This window comes from Podarcis filfolensis (genome assembly GCF_964270895.1).
Source record: "Podarcis filfolensis genome assembly, chromosome: 2".
NCBI classification, from domain to species: Eukaryota; Metazoa; Chordata; class Lepidosauria; order Squamata; family Lacertidae; genus Podarcis; species Podarcis filfolensis.
The window spans coordinates 7,586,342-7,609,599 of NC_139605.1; the positions used below are offsets into that span (position 1 = coordinate 7,586,342).

The window sequence follows — 23,258 nt, forward strand, 5'->3', positions numbered from 1 at the left end:
CTTCCATGAATATGTCCAATCATATTTTAAAGAGATCTAAATTGGTGGGCGTTTAGTTACCACTGGCTGTTATGCTGCCAGAGGGTTGGTTGTGGGGCCAAGGGTTGAGCTCTGTGGCAGACCCACCCGCTTACTACCAATTAATAGTGCGGTGCACTCACCCCGCTAACTGTCCCCCATTAAATATAGGGCACACTCTTCACTGTACGTCAATTGCACAAATTTCTACAATTAACCACAGTTTGTCCTGTGGGGATCTTGTGTGAGGGAAAACGTAGTAGATTAGAGTCTCGGGCAGGACTTGCTCAAACACGCATGAAAAGTTTTATTAAACTGAAAGAAGTTTGTGAAATAAAGCGGGTCAGGAAATGCATTCTTTCAAGTAAAAGTTAACTTTTATAAAGATGCCACAGGCTTAAACATAATGCTCCAGGCAGGGCTCTTCTTAAACTTTGCTTGCTAAGAATCAGTTGGTACACTTCAGTTAGATGTTTAGGTTCTAGAAGAGGTGGTAAAAGGCTGGGTTCAGTTTCTGCTACTTAGTTATGACAGGTGGTTCAGATAAATACATTTAATACAGCACAGCTTCCTTTGCAGATTATTACTGTGGTCCGTGAGTGAGGGGCACTTTTCTTCAGTTACATACTCTCTTAATCATCTCATTCCTGAGGTATTCCAAATGGAATAATAGACCCAGGGGATTCGCTCACCCCTTGTGGCTGGTTTAGGAGTCTTCCTAACCTAGAAGAACTCGAGACCCGTGGAGTCTGTATTCCCACAGCTTCTCCATCTCCTAGCTCAGTCTCTGCCCTTCCAGAACATTCCTGTCTGTCTACATTTCCCAGACCCTCAACACTTTCTCCCGATATGTAAAGCTGTGAGGCTCTGTCCTCTTGCTAACATCCTCAGTGTGGATGTTCAACTCAAATATGAACCAATTCTCTATCAAATCCTATCCTGAACCCTATCCCTCAACCTGAACCCGCTCTAACATCTCCAATCAAATCCTGTCCGTCTTCTCTCATCCAGCCCTATCTAACTCTCTCCCTCAGAAATGGCTCCTTTTCTTTTCCCTCCAAAAGTGCTGCTCCTCACCCCTCGGTGTCTAATTGACTCTGTAGCCAATCAGCGACAGGCTCCAGCCCTCTGGTGGAATTTCTTAGGAACTACACCACCAGACTCTAGTCTGGCTCTGCTGGCCATCACACGCCCTGTCCCTCTAGTGGTTGAGAAGGCCATGTGCAGGCCACAGTAGACTAGATAGGGTTGCCTCTTCCATATTGTTTTATCTAGCCCTCAACAAAGGATTCCACATGTCTTCAGTGTCTGAAGGTCCTGGAGAGCGCTGGGGGTGCCCGCCTCAAAATAGCTGCTATGGCGGGTTGGAGAAGCAAGACCCTTTGGGGGGCATTAATACTGTGAGCCCCTCCATCGGAGCTCAGGTTGCTTAGATGTGTAAATAAACCATCTATCATCAACATACCACAGTCTCAGCTGCCCTCATTCTGAGGAAACCGAGCCCTCGGTAGGCGCATGGAACCCCTGGGAATACCGCACCAATTGGAGATTGGGTGTGTGTGCAATAAATGGGCACACCTTAAATGTGTGGTGTGAACAAACACAGCCCTAATTTCTCACTTGCAGAGGGTGAGTGAAAAAGATGGTGTGGACTGTTGCTCCAGCTATTGAAAGGATTCCTTTCTGCTGTTTCAGTTGATACCGGAGGAGAAGGAAGAAGAGCCTGCAAATCTCCCTGATGCAGGCCAGGCTCCAGTTTTAGTTGAGCAGAGGCAGCTGCAGAAGGAGAACGAGGAGGGCATGATTGTAGGCAAGTTCCGTCTTCCCCTACCCTTTTGTCCTCCCCGCCCACTTGACTAAAGTTCCTCCCTTTTATATCTCACCTCCTTGCATATTCCCCCCCCCCCCGCAGTACACCTGGGTCAGCCACCTGTTCCTCATGCTTTGGTTGGCATGGCTACCTACTGGTCACCATATGAACTGCAGAGAGTGATAATACCTTACATTCTGATTTATCTAGGGAGGCAAGAAAATCAGGATTTGTGCCCATGCATTCACAATTAGTGCTTTTGTTTCATAAGAAAATAAAACCCTGTTCCAGGTTATACAAGCACTTGTATCCTAATTGTTCCGCCAGAGTATGCAAACCAAGAAACACATCAAATTTCAGCAGTATACTGTTGTTTAATTCCAGTAAAGGGATGCGGGTGGCGCTGTGGGCTAAACCACAGAGCCTAGGACTTGCCGATCAGAAGGTCGGTGGTTTAAATCCCCGCGACGGGGTGAGCTCCCGTTGCTCGGTCCCTGCTCCTGCCAACCTAGCAGTTCGAAAGCACGTCAAAGTGCAAGTAGATAAATAGGTACTGCTGCAGAGGGAAGGTAAACGGCGTTTCTGTGTGCTGCTCTGGTTCGCCAGAAGCAGCTTAAGTCATGCTGGTCACATGACCCAGAAGCTGTACGTCGACTCCCTCGGCCAATAAAGCCAAATGAGCGCCACAACCCCAGAGTTGCTTAGGACTGGACCTAATGGTCAGGGGTCCCTTTACCTTTACCTAATTCCAGTAAGCTACTGATAATTCTTAAGCCATTAAATTCCCTTCAATCTCTTAAGCTCCTGCTTTAGAGGAAAGGAAAGATCTGCTGGGCAAGGTGTCTTTCAGCAGCATATTATAACAAACATAGGGGGAAATAAATAACTCTCACTATGGGAAATAGCCAAGTTCAATGAATGAAACCAAACATTTAGTAGAGAGCAAACAGAAGTTTTCCTTCTCCTTTGGGGTCCCATCAAGACTTTCTCCCCTTTATTTCAGCAGGTGATGTGCAGGTAACAGAGAATGAAGGAGAACGTTGTGCGATGTTGTCAGCAGAGCCTGAGCACAAAGAGATGAACGAGAATGTTATACAGGGAACTCAGGTGGAAGAGAGACCCTATCAATGCAGCCGATGTGGAAAAAGCTTCAAACACAAGTTGAACGTTTATGAACACCAAAGAGTTCACACAGAAGAGGCCCCCTATTTGTGCATGTGGTGTGGGAAAAGCTGTAAGACCAGCTCATCCCTTATGAGGCATGAAAGAAGTCACACGGGAGAGAAGCCCTATAAATGTGAGGAATGTGGAAGAAGCTTCAGTCATAGATCAAACCTTGCCTCGCACCAAGTAACCCACACTAAAGAGAAGCCTTATAAATGCTCAGAATGCGGGCAGAGCTTCAGTCACAAGTGCAACTTGAACGTACACCAGAGAACCCACAAAGGGGAGAGGCCACACAAATGCTCAGAATGTGGCAAGTGTTACATTACCCGATCCAACCTTACAGTTCATCAAAGAATCCACACCGAAGAGAAGCCTTATCAATGCTCAGAATGTGGGCAGAGCTTCAGTCACAAGTGCAACTTCAACGTACACCAGAGAACCCACACAGGGGAGAGGCCATACAAATGCTCAGAATGTGGCAAGAGTTACATTACCCGATCCAACCTTAGGAAGCATGAAAGAATCCACACGAAAGAGAAGCCTTAAGAATGCTCAAAATGTGGTCAGAGCTTCAATCATAGCACACATCTCAACACACACCAGAGAACCCATGAAGTGAAGAAAACATACAAATGCTCAAAATGCGACAAGGACTTTACTTCTCCATTTGATCTCATTAAACATAACAGGATGCACATTGAAGAAGGACCTCACAAATGCTCAGAATGCGGAGAGAGCTTCAGATGCAGCACCTCGCTTATGGAACATCAGAGAATTCATAGAGGAGAGGAGCCAGATTTTGGCCTCAGCCATGCTTCTGAACCAAGTCTTGTTGAACATAATGTAACCCGCCCTGAAAAGAAATGTTTTGTATGTTCCATTTGTTCCAGAACATTTGGGTGCAGCGGAAGCCTTGGGTTACACCAACTGAAGCATAAATAGGAGCATCGCAGAGCTTCTCAGGCTGAAGCAAGACCCTTTTTAAAATATCTAATTAATAAGCACAAGACAATTCCCACTAAGTAACCCACAAGTGTGGGGAAAGCTTTTATGATAGTGCACTCATTTCACGTCAGTTTAATCGGCACAAGACAGCAATGGAGAGGCAGAGAGATCTTGCAAATGCTTCTGTTTCTCCATTCTTCTACTTCAGTGTATTGCTCCAATCACTGGTACTTCTTTTTAAATGCATGTTTTACTTGGCACTTGCTTCTATAAGTATTTTAATGTGTTTGTTGTATTCACGAATAAATTTTGTAGGTTTTTACCCCTTTTGCTTCTCATTTTATTACTCTCGCTCCCTGTCAAGGTTGCAGTTTTAAACATACTGTAACGACGTTTATTAAACAGCTTTTCTCATTGCACATGGCTGTAGAACCTCTGGCCTGTGGGCCAATCTGTCTTCCCTAAGCCATGCCTTATTATTTTTAATGTGGAAAATATATATGAAAATAAATTTTGGATTTAAATTTTAAAAGAGAACAGGAAGGCTAGGAATCAAAATGCAAGAGGAGAGAGAGGGAATCTTTCTCTCTTAGCTGCCTGGTTGCTGGTCTTGGCTCAGTTTTCCTCCCTGTGAACTTCATTTCCCAGCAGCCTTTGCAAATCCCTCAGAAACAATCAGCAGCTGGCCCCATTTACCTGAGCATGTGCACAGCTGGGGGAGAAGAAGTCTGGGATGCAGGAGGCGAGTCATAAATTCAGCACCACCTGTCTAGAGCTCAAGAGAAAACATCATGAGATCCTGTAGGAGAAGCTTAACATAGAGTTCCCATTTCTGCTCTGCTTCCTGGGTGCTGACATCCTAGTTTTAATCTTCCAACCCCAGAGTGAGTGCTGCATTGGGGCTGGATAGTAGACCCATTTTCCTTTCTACTTTCCTGGGTGAGTTAAAGAGATTCTTTCATTTCTTCAGAGGAGAATGGAAGCTGAATCTGGGAGGTGCCTAGTGGTGGGAGCGGAATTTGGTGAGGAAAGTGTTGTTGCAACAGGCAACAGAATTTAGTTTATGCCCACAAGTTAAGAAGAAAAGGGCGTTACTGTACAGGCTTCCAAACTTTGCATGTTGGTGACAACGCCTTTTAGACATGCATCATTTTTCGATGCAGCAATTCAGTTTTTCTTGCAAACTGCAGGTTAAACTAACCCCTTTCCAGCCCCAGGAGGAGCATGGGAAGAATTCACACAATACACCTACATACTTTGGCCAACACACTATTGTGTGGCAACACACAGTTTAGAAAGCTCTGGTTTATGTATCTGGGAGTGGGAGGCGGAAGGAGGGGCTTTCCCAAGTTTAGTTTCAGTTTCAGTTTCCCTTCTTTCTTCCTTTATCATCTTCCGTAAAGGAGCTTTGGCATTCAACGTTTCCTTATTTGGAGGTGTCCTTGAAGCAGAAATATTAGGTTTGGAGACCACACTGTTGGGGAGCTGGACCTCAAAGTCCCTGCCAGGAAGCAGCAGCATCCTTAGGAGGAGGTGTACTTTGCCGGTGTAAAAAAATGACCACATTAATGCCATACTTTTAAAGGTACCTCTTTAAACAGTCATGGCTTCCTCCAAGTATTCATTTCATTCATTCATTTTACTAACATATATACCGCTTGGTACAGCAAAATATTGAAGCAGTTCACACAATGTACAATGATCCCATCACAAGCCAAAAGCAAGTACAGAGTGTCAAAATACAGTAAGAACCAATCAATCAAAACATTAACACTGGAACAATGCCTGTGGTCTATTACAATGCTTCTTTAGATAAAGGCCTAGGGCCCATATTTAATCCAGTAACTGAGGTTGATCTTAACAACTGCTTGTTCCTTGCAAACTGTATAGAAAAGAATACAGTGGTACCTCGGGTTAAGTACTTAATTCGTTCTGGGGGTCCGTCCTTAACCTGAAACTGTTCTTAACCTGAAGAACCACTTTAGCTAATGGGGCCTCCCGCTGCTGCCGTTGGAGCACAATTTCTGTTCTCATCCTGAAGCAAAGTTCTTAACCCAAGGTACTATTTCTGGGTTAGCGGAGTCTGTAATCTGATGCATTTGTAACCTGAAGCGTATGTAACCTGAGGCACCACTGTACATGCACAAATAGATAGTAGTGTTTGGAGGAAATCTGCTTAACGCAGGCATCCCCAAACTAGGGGTGTGGGAATATCCCTAATATCTTGGGTGTCTCTGTTACATATCCCGCATTCTCTTCCAGAGTTGAGAGACCTGTATCTGTGCCCCATGGAGGACCATGACTCTATGAATCCTCACTGGCAGTGCTTTTTTGTGGGGGACGCAGAGGTACGCATACCCCTAAACATTTTGTGAATCCAAGTCTGGCCTCGTTAAGGGGCAGTATTTCAATATGAGTAGGAAAATGAGAGTACCCCTAAACATTTTTCAAGGAAAAAAACTCTGCTTACTGGTATGAGGAACCGGGAGACGTCGAAGCCGTGCTCTCCTTCCAAGTGAAATAATTAAGAAGCAGAGGCCAATGGCCCATCTAGTCCAGCATTCTGTTCTCCCAGTGGCCAAACAGTGTGGTCCCCCAAAACTCACATTAAAACGCATTACCTCCTCTGACTGGGGAGACAGAACAGAGCTGTCATGGCTACTAGCTGTTGACAGCCTTCACTTCCATGAAAATATTATTATTATTATTATTATTATTATTATTATTATTATTATTTTATTATTTGTACCCCGCCCATCTGGCTGGGTTCCCCAGCCATTCTGGGCGGCTTCCAACAAAGGTTAAGAATACACTAAAATGTCACACATTAAAAACTTCCCTGAAGAGGGCTGCCTTCAGATGTCTTCTATATGTCAGGTAGTTGTTTATCTCTTTGACATCTGGTGGGAGGGCGTTCCACAGGGTGGGTGCCACTACCGAGAAGGCCCTCTGCCTGGTACCCTGTAGCTTTGCTTCTCACAATGAGGGAACCGCCAGAAGGCCCTCAGTGCTGGACCTCAGCGTCCGGGCAGAACGATGGGGGTGGAGACGCTCCTTCAGGTATACTGGGCTGAAGCCAATCATATTTTAAAGGGATCTAAATTGGTGGGTGTTTAGTTACCACTGGCTGTTATGCTGCCAGAGGGTTGGTTGTGGGGCCAAGGGTTGAGCTCTGCGGCAGACCCACCCGCTTACTACCAATTAATAGTGCAGTGGACTCACCCCACTAACTTAAGGCTACCAGACTTCCCCGTTTCCTGGGGACAGTCCCCGGATTTACAAATCAGTCCCCTGACGAAATCCTATCATTCCTATTGAAATTGAAAAGTGTCCCCGGATTCATTGGAAAAAATCTGGCAACCTTACGCTAACTACCCCCCCCCCTTAAATATAGCACACACTCTTCAATGTATGCCAATTGCACAAATTTCTACAATTAACCACAGTTTGTCCTGTGGGGATCTTGTGTGAGGGAAAACGTAGTAGATTAGAGTCTCGGGCAGGACTTGCTCAAACACGCATGAAAAGTTTTATTAAACTAAAAGAAGTTTGTGAAATAAAGCGGGTCAGGAAATGCATTCTTTCAAGTAAAAGTTAACCTTTATAAAGATGCCACAGGCTTAAACATAATGCTCCAGGCACGGCTCTTCTTAAACTTTGCTTGCTAAAAATCAGTTGGTGCGCTTCAGTTAGATGTTTTGGTTCTAGAAGAGGTAGTAAAAGGCTGGGTTCAGTTTCTGCTACTTAGTTATGACAGGTGGTTCAGTTAAATACATTTAATATAGCACAGCTTCCTTTGCAGATTAATACTTTGGTCCATGAGTGAGGGGCACTTTTCTTCAGTTACATACTCTCTTAGTCATCTCATTCCTGAGGTATTCCAAATGGAATAATAGACCCAGGGGATTCGCTCACCCCTTGTGGCTGGTTTAGGAGTCTTCTTTACCTAGAAGAACTCGAGACCCGTGGAGTCTGTATTCCCGCAACTTCTCCCTCTCCTGGCTCAGTCTCTGCCCTTCCAAAACATTCCTGTCTGTCTACATTTCCCAGACCCTCAACACTTTCTCCCTATATGTAAAGCTGTGAGGCTCTGTCCTCTTGCTAACATCCTCACTGTGGATATTTAACTCAAATATGAACCAGTTCTCCATCAAATCCTATCCTGAACCCTATCCCTCAACCTGAACCCGCTCTAACATCTCCAATCAAATCCTTTTTTTTTTTTAAATACATATTTATTAAGGTTTTACAAAACAAAGAATTTCATCATTTCAAAATGCATCATTTCCATACATAAAGCTCAAGAAAAACAAAAATATATGACAGAAAAAAAGAAAAGAAGAAAAATAGAAAAACAGAAAAAAGAAAAACACTCTTTCTTAAATTTATAAAGTTCCATGCCCCTCTGTCTTGACCTCCTCACATCCCCCTTTTTTGTGTTCCACTTTACTCCAATCAGATTCAGCAAATTCAAAACCTTGTTTCAACCATACTTAATGTTATATTCTAATTATTATGTCCCCATTTTCCATTTTTTTAATCCGTACCTCATCTTATAAAATATGACATAATATTGTTCTGTTCAAAACCCCTTATCCTTTTTTTCTTAGATTCTTCTTTTCACACACCTTTGACCAAAGTCACACAAACCCTGTTGCTTTTACTTCCCACATCCTATTGACACTCAAAGATTTTACAGTATTTTTGTAGATAGTCCTTAAACTTTTTCCAGTCCTGTTCCATCGATTCTTCTCCCTGGTCACGGATTCTGCCAGTCATTTCAGCCATCTCCATGTAGTCTATCACTTGCGTCTGCCATTCCTCCACGGTGGGTAGATCCTGTGTCTTCCAATATTTAGCTAGAAGTATTCTTGCTGCTGTTGTTGCATACATAAAGAATGTTCTATCTTTCTTTGGCACCCATTGGCCAACTATGCCCAAGAGAAAGGCCTCTGGTTTCTTAGGGAAGGTACTTTTAAATACTTTCTTAAGTTCATTATATATCATTTCCCAGTAAGCCTTAACTCTTGGGCAAGTCCACCAGAGGTGAAAGAATGTTCCCTCAGCTTCTTTACATTTCCAACATTTATTGTCAGGCAGGTGATAAATTTTAGCAAGCTTGACTGGGGTCATGTACCACCTGTAAATCATTTTCATAATGTTCTCCTTTAAGGCAATACATGCCGTAAATTTCATACCGGTGGTCCACAACTGTTCCCAATCAGCAAACATAATATTATGACCTAGATCCTGCGCCCATTTGATCATTGCTGATTTGACCGTTTCATCCTGCGTGTTCCATTTCAACAGCAAGTTATACATCTTTGACAAAATCTTAGTTTTTGGTTCTAACAGTTCTGTTTCCAATTTCGATTTATCCACCTGGAAGCCAATTTTTCTATCCAAATTATAGGCCTCTCTTATTTGATAGTAATGAAGCCAATCTCGCACTTTGTCTTTTAATTTTTCAAAACTCTGCAGTTTCAATCTGTCACCTTCTTGTTCCAAAATTTCCCAATATTTTGGCCATTTAGCCTCCATATTGAGCTTTTTCTGAGCCTTAGCTTCCATAGGTGACAACCACCTTGGGGTTTTACTTTCCAGCAGGTCTTTATATCTTATCCAGACATTAAACAAAGATTTTCTGACAATATGGTTTTTGAATGCCTTATGAGCTTTAACCTTGTCGTACCAAAGATATGCATGCCACCCAAAAACATTATTAAAACCTTCCAAATCCAAAATGTCTGTATTTTCAAGAAGCAGCCAGTCTTTCAGCCAGCAGAATGCTGCTGATTCATAGTACAATTTAAGATCTGGCAGGGCAAATCCACCTCTTTCTTTTGCATCAGTTAAAATTTTAAACTTAATTCTAGGTTTCTTGCCCTGCCAGACAAATCTAGAGATGTCTCTCTGCCACTTCTTGAAACAATCCATCTTGTCCAAAATTTGCAAGGATTGAAATAAAAATAGCATTTTAGGCAATACATTCATTTTTATAGCTGCAATTCGACCCAACAAGGAAAGCTTCAAGTTAGACCAGATTTCTAAATCTTTTTTAACTTCTGCCCAACATTTCTCATAGTTCTCTTTAAATAAATTCAAATTTTTCGCCGTCATATTAATCCCTAGGTATTTCACTTTCTTAACCACCATTAAACCTGTTTCATTCTGAAACCTATCCTTTTCCATTGGAGTTAAATTCTTCTCTAATACTTTAGTTTTTACCCTGTTTAATCTAAATCCCGCCACATGACCAAATTCTTTAATCAATTCCAAAGCTCTTTTCATACTGGATTCCGGCTCCTGTAAAGTTAGAACCAAATCATCTGCAAAGGCTTTCAATTTATATTGTTTGGCTCCGACCTGAATACCTTTTACAAATCGGTCCCCTCTTATCATGTTTAGCAGCACCTCCAGGACCGAGATAAATAATAATGGAGAGATAGGGCAGCCCTGACGTGTTCCTTTTTCTATCCTAAAATCTTCAGTCACCACATTGTTTACAATCAATTTCGCTTTTTGTTCTGAATATATTGCTCCTATACCATTTTCGAACCCCTGACCCACTCCCATCCCTTTCAAATTTTTCTTCATAAAACTCCAAGAGATGTTATCAAAGGCTTTCTCCGCATCAATAAAAACTAAAACAGCTTTCGTGTTGATATTCCTTTGCAACAACTCCAGAATGTCAATTATATTCCTTGTGTTATCAGACAAGTGTCTGCCTGGGAGAAAGCCTGCCTGGTCCTTATGTATTACTTCCATTAATACTTTTTTAAGTCTGCTAGCTAAAATGTCTGCAAAGATTTTGTAATCCACATTCAAAAGGGAGATGGGACGGTAGTTCTTTAGTTGTGTCTTTTCAGCTTCTGTCTTGGGTATCAATGTGATGTATGCTTCTTTCCACGATTCAGGCGCCTTTTTCCCTTCCAAAATCTCATTGCACACCTCCTTTAATGGTTGAATTAAGAGATCTTTCAAAGTTCTGTAGTATTTGGAGGTTAGTCCGTCCGGTCCTGGAGATTTGCCCAGTTGCATGTTCTGAATGGCACCTTCAATTTCTTGTTCTGTGATTTGCTGGTTCAATACTAATTTATTTTCTAAAGATATTTTTTGTAATCCATTGGTTCTTAAAAATTGGTCTATCTCAGTTTCTTTCTGCGGCCCTTGCGTATAGAGTTGTTTAAAATACATCTGAAAGCACCTTCTAATCTCCTCCGGGTTCTGTATGTTTTTTCCATTGATCTCAAGATTTGTGATCGTATTTAACTTCTGTCTTTTTTTCAGTTGCCACGCCAATAATTTCCCACATTTATTAGCTGACTCAAAAGTCTTTTGTCTCATTTGTTTAATTTTCCACTCTATTTCTTCATTAATCAATTTCATGTATTGCACCTGATATAACTTAATCTCTCTTAAAATCTCTTTTGAGTTTGGTTTAACTCTTAACTTCTTCTCCCCTTGTTTTATTTTTTCCAAAATTTTCGTTTTCTTCTCATTTTGAGATCTCTTTTTTATTGCATTCTGTTGAATCAAGAACCCTCTCATGACCGCTTTGCTTGCGTCCCAAACCGTTCTTTTTTCAACCGTAGTTCTCATATTAATTTCAAAATAGTCTTTCAGAGTCTTTTGGGCCTTCCTTACAATATCTTGGTTTCTTAGTAAGGTGTCATTCATCCTCCATCTGAAGGAACCGATAGGTGTTAGTTTCATTTCCATCTTTACCGCGTTATGGTCGGAGCAGGTTTTTGGGCAGATCGACCAAATTTGGACAACTAGAGGCCTGGCACCTAAAATAAAAAAGGTGGAAATCTGCCCATCTCCAATCAAATCCTGTCCGTCTTCTCTAATCCAGCCCTATCTAACTCTCTCCCTCAGAAATGGCTCCTTTTCTTTTCCCTCCAAAAGTGCTGCTCCTCCCCCCTTGGTGTCTAGTTGACTCTGTAGCCAATCAGCGACAGGCTCCAGCCCTCTGGTGGAATTTCTTGGGAACTGCACCACCAGACTCTAGTCTGGCTCTGCTGGCCATCACACGCCCTGACCCTCTAGTGGTTGAGAAGGCCATGTTTGTCGCGTATTCCACGCGGCGCTTTCAGCGAGACACTAAGAGTTCCAGGTTTTTCCAGTGCAGTCTTTTTTAATGTGAGCTATATACAGGCACTTACAAAAGAAACAGTCCATACAGACTACTTACAAACGAATACTCTCCACCACAGCACAACCACCACCACCACTGTTAAACAGGCTTTCCTTTTAAAACAGGTGATAGCCAATCACACTAATCACACTCCTGCTGAGTCACTCTGACCCAGCAGAGTATTGCATCATCCTGTTGAAGCCTGCAGACTTATCCAGTATCCTGCGAATCCCAACAATGTGCAGGCCACAGTAGACTTGATGATGAAGAAGAAGAGTTTGGATTTGATATCCCGCCTTTCACTCCCTTTAAGGAGTCTCAAAGCGGCTAACATTCTCCTTTCCCTTCCTCCCCCACAACAAACACTCTGTGAGGTGAGTGGGGCTGAGAGACTTCAAAGAAGTGTGACTGGCCCAAGGTCACCCAGCAGCTGCATGTGGAAGGAGCGGAGACGCGAACCCGGTTCCCCAGATTACGAGACAACTGCTCTTAACCACTACACCACACTGGCCTCTTCCATATTGTTTTATCTAGCCCTCAACAAGGGATTCCACATGTCCTCAGGGTCCTGAAGAGCGCTGGAGGTGCCCACCTCAAAATAACTGCGATGGCGGGTTGGAGAAGCAAGACCCTTTGGGGGGCATTAATGCTGTGAGCCCCTCCATCGGAGTTCAGGATGCTTAGATGTGTAAATAAACCATTTATTATCAAGATACCACAGTCTCAGCTGTCCCTCATTCTGAGGAAACCGAGCCCTCGGTAAGCGCATGGAACCCCTGGGAATACCGCACCACGTGGAGATTGGGTGTGTGTGCAATAAATGGGCACACCTTAAATTTGTGGTGTGAAGAAACGCAGCCCTAACTTCTCACTTGCAGAGGGTGAGTGAAAAAGATGGTGTAGACTCTTCCTCCAGCTTGAACAAAAGTTACTATTGAAAGGATTCCTTTCTGCTGTTTCAGTTGATACCGGAGGAGAAGGAAGAGGAGCCTGCAAATCTCCCTGATGCAGGCCAGGCTCCAGTTTTAGTTGAGCAGAGGCAGCTGCAGAAGGAAAACAAGGAGGGCATGATTGTAGGCAAGTTCCGTCTTCCCCTACCCCTTTGTCCTCCCCGCCCACTTGACTAAAGTTCCTCCCTTTTATATCTCACCTCCTTGCATATCCCCCCCCCCCACAGTTCATCTGGGTCAGCCACCTGTTCCTCATGCTTTGGTTGGCATGGCCACCTACTGGTCACCATATGAACTGCAGAGAGTGATAATACCTTACATTCTGATTTATCTAGGGAGGCAAGAAAATCAGGATTTGTGCCCATGCATTCACAATTAGTGCTTTTGTTTCATAAGAAAATAAAAACCTGTCCCAGGTTATACAAGCACTTGTATCCTAATTGTTCCGCCAGAGCATGCAAACCAAGAAACACATCAAATTTCAGCAGTATACTGTTGTTTAATTCCAGTAAAGGGATGCGGGTGGCGCTGTGCCTAGGACTTGATGATCCAAAGGTTGTTTGGTCCCTGCTGCTGCCAACCTAGCAGTTAGAAAGCACGTCAAAGTGCAAGTAAATAAATAGGTACTGCTGCAGCGGGAAAGTAAACGGCGTTTCTATGTGCTGCTCTGGTTCGCCAGAAGCAGCTTAAGTCATGCTGGCCACATAACCCAGAAGCTGTACGTCGGCTTCCTCGGCCAATAAAGCCAAATGAGCGCCACAACCCCAGAGTTGGTTAGGACTAAGCTACCGATAATTCTTAAGCCATTAAATTCCCTTCAATCTCTTAAGCTCCTGCTTTAGAGGAAAGGAAAGATCTGCTGGGCAAGGTGTCTTTCAGCAGCATATTATAACAAACATAGGGGGAAATAAATAACTCTCACTATGGGAAATAGCCAATTTCAATGAATGAAACCACACATTTAGTAGAGAGCCAACGGAAGTTTTCCTTCTCCTCTTGGGTCCCATCAAGACTTTCTCCCCTTTATTTCAGCAGATGATATGCAGGTAACTGAGAATGAAGGAGAACGTTGTGCGATGTTGTCAGCAGAGCCTGAGCACAAAGAGATGAACGAGAATGTTATGCAGAGAACTCAGGTGGAAGAGAGACCCTATCAATGCAGCCGATGTGGAAAACGCTTCAAACACAAGTCGAACGTTTATGAACACCAAAGATTTCACACAGGAGAGGCCCCCTATTTATGTATGTGGTGTGGGAAAAGCTTTAAGTACAGGACGTCCCTTGTTCTGCATGAAAGAAGTCACACGGGAGAGAAGCCCTATAAATGTGAGGAATGTGGAAGAAGCTTCAGTCATAAATCAAACCTTGCCTCGCACCAAGTAACCCACACTAAAGAGAAGCCTTATAAATGCTCAGAATGCGGGCAGAGCTTCAATCACAAGTCCAACTTGAACGTACACCAGAGAACCCACAGAGAGGAGAGGCCATACAAATGCTCAGAATGTGGCAAGTGTTACATTACCCGATCCAACCTTAGGAAGCATGAAAGAATCCACACCGAAGAGAAGCCTTATCAATGCTCAGTATGTGGGCAGAGCTTCAATCAAAAGAGCACCTTGAAAGTACACCAGAGAACCCACACAGGGGAGAGGCCATACAAATGCTCGGAATGTGGCAAGAGTTACATTACCCGATCCAACCTTAGGCAGCATCAAAGAGTCCACACGAAAGAGAAGCCTTATAAATGCTCAAAATGTGGGCAGAGCTTCGATCGTAGCATAGATCTCAACGCACACCAGAGAACCCATGAAGTGGAGAAAACATACAAATGCTCAAAATGCAACAAGGACTTTACTTCTCCGTTTGATCTCATTAAACATAACAGGGTGCACATTGAAGAAGGACCTCACAAATGCTCAGAATGCGGAGAGAGCTTCAGGTGCAGCACCTCGCTTATGGAACATCAGAGAATTCATAGAAGAGAGGACCTAGATTTTGGCCTGAGCCATGCTTCTGAACCAAGTCTTGTTGAACATAATGTAACCCGCCCTGAAAAGAAATGTTTTGTATGTTCCATTTGTTCCAGAACATTTGGGTGCAGCGGAAGCCTTGGGTTACATCAACTGAAGCATAAATAGGAGACATCGCAGAGTTTCTCAGGCTGAAGCAAGACCCTTTTTTAAATATCCAATTAATCAGCACAAGACATTTCCCACTAAATAACCCACAAGTGTGGGGAAAGCTTTTATGATAGTGCACTCATTTCACGTCAGTTTAATCGGCACAAGACAGCAATGGAGAGGCAGAGAGATCTTGCAAATGCTTCTGTTTCTCCATTCTTTTACTTCAGTGTATTACTCCAATCACTGGTACTTCTTTTTAAATGCATGTTTTATTTGGGACTTGCTTCAATAAGTATTTTAATGTGTTTGTTCTATTCATCAATAAATTTTGTATGTTTTTTATTCCTTTTGCTTCTCTTTTTATTACTCTTGCCTCCTGTCAAGATTGTAGTTTTAAATATGCTACTGCAGCGTTTATTAAATTGTTTGGGGGTTTTGGTACGGCTTTTCTCATAGCACATGGCTGCACTACCTCTGGGCCAATCTGTATTCCCCAAGCCATGGCTGCCCAGCGATGGAGGAAGGCTAACCGACAACCAGGGTGGGGCAAATCGCCAGTGACGCATGCGTAGCATCGCTCTGTATGTCACATGCGAGTGGTGCCACGCATGTGCTGTACGCAGCGGTTTGCCGCCACTGGCGCTCGAACACCGTATGAATGGTGGCAGGATCCTCCGCTTGCAGCTGTAGCGGTGGCGAAGTGATCCCACCGCCATCCGTATGGCGCTTGAGCGGCGCCTGTGGCAAACCGCTATGTACGGCACATGCGTGGCATTGCGCACATGCCCTCTACGTAAAGACGCTGTGCATGCCCTGTACATGCCATGTATGCCTCTTTACACAGAGGCCACCCTGATGTCCCGGGGGAAACCTTCAAGCAGGACCTCAGCCCAAGAGGGTTCTGGTACAGTCAAACCTTGGTTGACGAACGCAATCCGTTCCAGAAGCCCATTCAACCTCCGAAACGTTCAACAACCGAGGGACAACTTCTGAGTGGTTGCAAGAGCTTCTAGCACACAAGCAGAAGTCGCACTGGACGTTGGGGTTCTGAAAAATGTTCAAAAACCAGAACACTTCTGGGTTTTCGTCATTCGGCAGCCGAAACATACGATAACAGAGGCGCTCGTTGAACTGTATTTGAAAGCATTACTGCCTCCAAACATGGGGCAGAGCATAGCTGTAATAAATAGTAGCCATCAATAGTTTCATCTTTCATAAATGGGTGCAATCCTCTTGGAAAGCCATTGCGCGACTGAGCACATGATCCTACCAGTTACTCTAGGCTTCCTATTTGGAGAGGATGCCTAAGGGTTGTTCTCCTGCTTCTTCCAGCCACTCTGGAAGTAGAATGTGAAAATGCTCATCATCTATTTCCCACCCATACTACACATTATGTTTTTGGTTTCTTTGCTGCATAAACAAACAACCAAGCTGACATTATCAGGGTCAAAATCTTTTTTTAAGAAAACCACAAAAGTTGATGTTATTATATTGACAATATGTGAAACCGGGCCACAATTTAAACAAAAACAAAAAACAAGAAAGCTATAACTCAAAGTGCAGGAGGGGAAAAGAGGGCATTTCTGTCTGTCTCTCTGCTGTTTAATTTCTCTTTTCAGATCACGCTTCCTCCCTGCTGCAGTTTGCTTTTCTGTGAACTCCAGTTCCCAGCAAACTTTGCACTTCCCACATAAACGATTAACACCCGGCCCCATTTCTCTGAGCAAACACCCAAGAGGGACAGTGAAGGGGCTTGAGATAAAGAAGGAAATTTTGTTAATTCACCACTGCCTGTCTGAAGGGGTGAGCTGGCCAGTTAAGTAGCGCCATCTACATGTCCAATTAGATGGCTGAATGCTGCATCATCCTAAGATGGAGGACAATAGCCCAGGCAACAACAAATTCAAAACAAAACAAAACAAAACAAAACAAGAAAGCAATAAATCAAAATGCACAGTTAAAAGAGGATCTCTATCTATCATCTATCTATCTATCTATCATCTATCTATCTATCATCTGTCTATCATCTATCTATCTATCATCTATCCATTGCTCTATCTATCTCTGCTGTCTGAGTTCTCTATTCAGGTCATGCTTCCTCACTCCAACAGTTTGTTTTTCTGTGAACTCCAATTCCCAGCAACCTTTGCACTTCCCACATAAACGATTAACACCTGGCCTCATTTAGCTGAGCAAACACCCAAGTGGGACAGTGAAGGGGCTTGAGATGAAGAAGGAAAGTCTGTGAATTCACCAGTGTCTACCAGAACGGGTGAGCTGGAGCCTACCAAGAACTCAAGATAAGACATGCTGGGATTTGGGTAGAAAATTCTGAACTGGGGGTCCCTGTTTTCCCCCTCACCTTTGTGGCATTTAAATGCAGACTTGATCTCACAAGGGGCCGCTGCTCTTGGTCTCAAATGTAGACCTGCCTTAGTCCTAAGAAGACCTGGGTGAGCCAAAGGAGGCTGGCATTCCTCTGGAGGAATGAGAAAGTGACAACAAGGGGGTCCCCAGTTTGATGGGAGGAGGAATATGGTCAGCAAGGAAGAGTGCAAGAGAGGGAATTCTTCTCATGGATGAGTAAACTGGGGTGGGGTCGAGAGGGTAGCCTCTTGGCTTTTGCATTAATTAAATATTTCACTAAGGGGAAGTGTCCATGTAGGAGCATGATTGCTTAAGGGAGAGTTCTTGGGGAACTGCAACCCAGAGTCAATATCAGAAGGGGAAAGAGGGACGGGGTGTGTATAAGGGCTTCTGTAGATGGAGGATGCTACATTTAAGGAGCAAAAATGCTGCATTTCATAGAACAAAGATCAACAAGGTCTTAGAGGGAAAGAATGCAGTTCATTGGGAGAGTACCTGCTTTGCCTTGCAGATAGTTGCAGATTCAATCCAGTCCATGCAGACACTCCTAAACTAAGTGGCCAACATTCCTATTCTCTTATGTAGGATCATGAAGGAAATATTATATTGTGAGCTATTTTCATAAAACAATAACATGCGGAATATCAGAAATCTAGGGTACATATGCAGCACTCAAAGTACCCTACCAAGAACTCAAGATAAGACGTGCTGAGATTGGGCAGAAAATTCTGAACTGGGGTCCCTGTTTCCCCCCTCTTTCTTCTCCTTTGTGGCATTTGAAATGCAGACTTTATCTCACACCTCTGCAAGGGGCTGCTTCTCTGGGCCTCAGTTGCCGAAGGGAGAGTCCTTGCGAGGCTGCAACCCAGAGTCAATAACAGAAGGGGAAAGAGGGACAGGATGTGTATTAGGGCTTCTGCAGGTGGAAGTTGCGATATTTCCTGGAGCAAAGATTGAAAGAGTCTTAGGGGGAAGGAACGCAGCTCAATGGTGGCGTGCCTGCCTTGCATTGCAGAAGGTGGCAAGTTCAGTCCCCAGTATCTCCATGTAGGGCTTGGGAGAGGCTTCCCATATGAAACCCTGGGAGCTGCTGCCTGTCAGTGTAGACAGTACTGAGCTAAGTGGCCAAAGTTACTATTCTCTTGTGTACATGAGGATCATGAAGGAAAAGATTCATTTCTGAGCTGTTTTCCTAAACCAGTGAGTGTCCAGTGTGCATACAGGGATACTCCTGTGCTTCTAATTCTCTGTATTTCCTGTTTCTCAAGATGCTTTGTTTCTAACAATCTACTTTCCTAAACAGGCAAAGGGAAAGTGGCAGCCAGTAGATGAAACAGAAGACGCCTGTGCCTAAGAAGAAGGTTGCAAGGAGCCCAGTTGGACCACAGACACAATGATGATGTTTGATAATTGCAAGGAGCCAGACCTGTGCATTGTCTATGGGGAGCCCATCAGGCAAAAGCCCATCATCCATAAGAGAACGGAGGGTCAGAAGAAAGCCCACCCAGCCCACCCAGCCGAGGAGGAGGAGGAGGATGTACCCCTTTTTCCTGGAGGAAGTTGCAGGGCCTCCTGGGAAATCACGGTACAGACAATTCCTGGTGCTGCTAAGGAGCAGGATGTGTGCATTGTAGGTGAGGAAAACATCTGGCAGTACTCCAACACCTGCAAGAGAAAGGTATGTTTGCAGGAAACCCACTCAGTAGAGAGTCCAGTTGATAGCAAAGGAGACTCCAGTGTCCCAAGTAAAACTCCAGCCCAGGCTGTTGTTGATGCTACAGCCAGGATGATGATGTTTGATACTTCTAGGGAGCCAGACCTGTGCATTGTCTACGGGGAACCCATCAGGCCAAAGCCCATCGTCCATAAGAGAACTGAGGGTCAGCAGGAAGCCCACCCAGTCGAGGTGGAAGAGGATGTACCCCTTCTTCGTGGAGGAAGTTGCAGATCCCCCTGGGAAATCATGGTGCTGACAGTTCCTGGCGCTGCTAAGGAGCAGGATGTGTGCATTGTAGGTGAGGAAAACATCTGCCAGAACCCCAACATCTGTGAGAGAAAAGCGTGTTTGCAGGAAACACTCTCAGTGGAGAGTCCCATTCACAGCAAACTAGACTCCAGTGTCCCCAGTGAACCTCCAGCCCAGACTGTTGTTGATGCTGCTAAGGGACAAGACATCCGTATTGTGTATGAGCAAGGTGTCCTACAAAAGCCCACTGTCCATATCAGAATTGGCTTTCCTGAGGAAACACAACCAGGGGAGGATGTAGTTAAGCCTGTTGCTGGCGGAGAAGATTGGAAAGGCCCCAATGAATCCACCTTCCAGCCCGCTGTTGATGCCACCAAGGAACAAGACTCCTGCGTTGGGTACGAGGAAATGGTTAGTCAGAAGGCCATTTTTCAAGGAAGGGCCCCCAGTGAAGCCACAGCTCAGAGAGGTATGGATACTGGTAAGTAATGGGACTCCCGGGTAATGCATATTGGGGAGGGAAGTCCCAGGCAGAATTCCTTCTGAGCTCCAGGCCTTGACTGTCATAGAACCCACTCTATGTAGGTACTCTTTGCTGGCGAAACAATACTGCTCTTGAGTTCTGTGTGTGTGTGTGTGTGTGTGTGGCTTGTGCAGAAATTTTAAAAAAGAAATTATATACAGTGGTACCACAGGTTAAGTACTTAATTTGTTCCAGAGGTCCATTCATAATCTGAAACTGTTCTTAACCTGAAGCACCACTTTAGCTAATGGGGCCTGCTGCTGCCGCTGCACCGCCGTACAGCAATTTCTGTTCTCATCCTGAAGCAAAGTTCTTAACCCGAGGTACTATTTCTGGGTTAGCGGAGTCTGTAATCTGAAGCGTATGCAACTCAAGGTACCACTGCATACATCTCTGATAGCAATTTAACTTTGAGCTCCAACAATTCGGTTTGAAATCTAGATTTTTTATTTTCGAAATCTAAATTTCTTTTATCTCCATTAAATATATCATTTACTTGATGATATTGCAACCAACCCGTAAGTACTTCTTCTATTTGATTATATGATGGAAGTTTTAATCCTTTATCGGTTTCCATCCATATCTCACCATAGGTGGCCCACCTTCCCTCAATATTTAATTTTTTAACAGTCAATGCCCCTACTGGAGATAGCCACCATAGTGTTTTTCGTTGTAACAGATTTTTATATTTGTCCCAAACTTCATAAATTGACTTTCTTATCACGTGATTTAGAAACCCTTTATAAACTTTACTTTGTCATACCAAAGATAAGAATGCCACCCAAATCTGTTATCATGACCTTCCAAGTCTAGTAAATCCGTATTTTCCAATGTTATCCACTCTTTCAACCAACACAGGCAGGATGCCTCGTAACAGAGTTTCAAATCTGGCATTGAGAATCCACCTCTTTCTTTTTTTATCTATTAAAAGTTTAGATTTTATCCTTGGTTTTTTCCCTTGCCGGATGAACCTCGGTAGTACTTTTTGTCATTCCATAAATTGCCCTGGTCCTTTAATTACCAGAATCATTTGGAATAAAAACAGGATCTTGAGTTTTATATATATGTAAGCCCCCCCCCCCAATCTCTGAGCGTCCTCCGGAGAGCATAGCTCTGGAAAGGCATTCCCTTCTTCTCCAGGGCGCTCCAGCGACATAAACCAACTTGATTTATGCACGCTAATCTTCTGGCAATGCACAGCAAGAAGAATGAACCATCCGTAGATCTAAACTATGCATTTATTTACACTATATTACACAGACACAGAATCATGACGCTCTCTCTCATTCAGCTCCAAAAGAGAACAGGCAAAAGTGAAAGTACATCACATAATACATATAGATAGGATTATATCCGGTTCTCATGCTTCCTTTCCGACAGACCGTGTGATTTCCACTAATCACAAAATGCAGCCTCGGAAGAGTGAAATTGCTAACAAAGGCTTGTGCAGAAATTTCTCAATTTAACTATGTACTTTTTGATGTTTCATTTGTTGCTCATAGTATTTTGCTGTATTTTCTACTCTTAAGAACTAGAAAAGTTTCTGTCAGGTGATGGTGTGGTTGCTCGAGAGCAAACAGGCAAGACTCCAACGTGTCTTTTCCAGGCTTTATTATCTGTACAACCTATTTTACAGTGCAGAGCGTCACAAGTCCATGTCTGCTCAGTCGCTAGCAGAATCTGGGAGTGGGCGGTCCTTATACCTTACCCAGCATAACAGTCGTGTGACCCCCATCCTTCTCCTCTCTCTCTGTGCGCAAACCTACTGCGCAACGTGGGCGCTGGCAAAGGGGTACTTGCCTCCCCTCCCCTTTGCTCAGGCTCGGTGTTGAGGCTCTCCCTAGCATCTTCTGATCCCTGTGCCCTGCGCCCCTTCCCCACTGGAGGCAGGGCTTCCCTCCTCGTAGAGGAAGAACTGCTTCGCAAGATCTTCGGAGGCTCCTTGTAACACAACTGCTCTTCCACCACTCACCTCTGAGCTGATGGCAGTTCCCTGACAGTTTCAATGCATCAAGAATCAGAAATCTTGCTCTAACCAGGATGAACAACATAGCTATGCTCCCTAAAGCCAATCTAAGCTTGCAACTGGAGACTGATGAAACTTTGGCTCTGTCATAGAACCCACTCTATTTAGTTTCTGCTTGCTGGGGAAACAGCAGGACTCTTTGCTGGGGAAACTGTACTGTTCTTGGGTTGTACACAGTGTGTGTGTGTGTGTGTGTGTGTGTGTGTATACACACCGTATTTTTCGCTCTATAAGATGTACCAGACCATAAGGCGCACCTAGTTTTTGGAAGAGGAAAACAAGGGGGGGGGATCTGAATCCCAGAAGCCAGGACAGCAAGCGGGATTGCAGCGCTTTTCCTCCTCGGGGAAAAGCCCCCAAGAGCCGCACACACGCTCCACACGGCTCTTTAAGGGGAGCGCTGAGCAGAGCTTCCCACCTGCATTCGCTCCATAAGACACACACACACTTCCGCTTACTTTTTAGGGGGGGGGTGCGTCTTATAGAGCGAAAAATACGGTAAGCCTTGTAGACAAATTTTTCAATTTAGCTGGGTACTTTTTGATTTTTTGTTATTTCTTCACTACTACTTTCCCTATGTTCGTAGTCTGCTACTTTGGCTGTATTGTCTGCTCTTGAGCACTAGAAAAGTTTCAAAGCACCAAGAATTAGAAATCTTGATCTAACCTCATGATAGACAAAAAATATAGCTATGCTTCCTAAAGCCAATGTAAGCTTCCACCTGCAGACTGAGAAAATATTTGCTCTAAAGATTAGGAACTTGCTGGTGAATCTGATGCAATGGCAAAACCAGACTCAGGATATTGAGCAGAGTGGAAAGAAAGGTCACCCATGATGGCAACTCATTACCCGCTTTGGCAGCAATGGCCCCAAAAGTGTAACAAAATACGAAATATATTAGATTGAATCACTCTGTTTCCATCTCTCTATGACATCCATGTTTTCCTTCTCTCTTATCCAGCAGGTGTTGTGCAATGGAGAGAGAACAGAAGGAAATCTTCAAAAAAAGCACAGGATGAGATGGTGGAGCAGAACCTCCTGAGTCACGATGGACCAAGGAGGGAAAAGAGAAGCCACAGAAAATGGAAGACAGACAAATCCATCGTTCCTCAAAGCAGCTTCTTCACTGAGCAAGGAGAACAACCAGAAAACAGAGATGCTTTGAGAACATCCACAAAGGAAAAAACAATTCAAATGGCAGAAACTGGAGAAATAAGCAGTGG

At 44.0% G+C, this 23,258-nt stretch overlaps 1 protein-coding gene across 1 annotated transcript; it reads left to right on the forward strand.

Annotated features, from left to right (window-relative positions):
- Positions 1–2,803: 2,803 nt before the first annotated feature.
- Positions 2,804–4,643, forward strand: LOC310757228 (uncharacterized protein). Its single transcript, XM_083602506.1, has one exon. It carries the CDS (start codon positions 2,876–2,878, stop codon positions 3,539–3,541), a length of 666 nt encoding a protein of 221 aa, XP_083458632.1. The 5' UTR covers positions 2,804–2,875; the 3' UTR covers positions 3,542–4,643.
- The last annotated feature ends 18,615 nt before the right edge of the window (positions 4,644–23,258 follow it).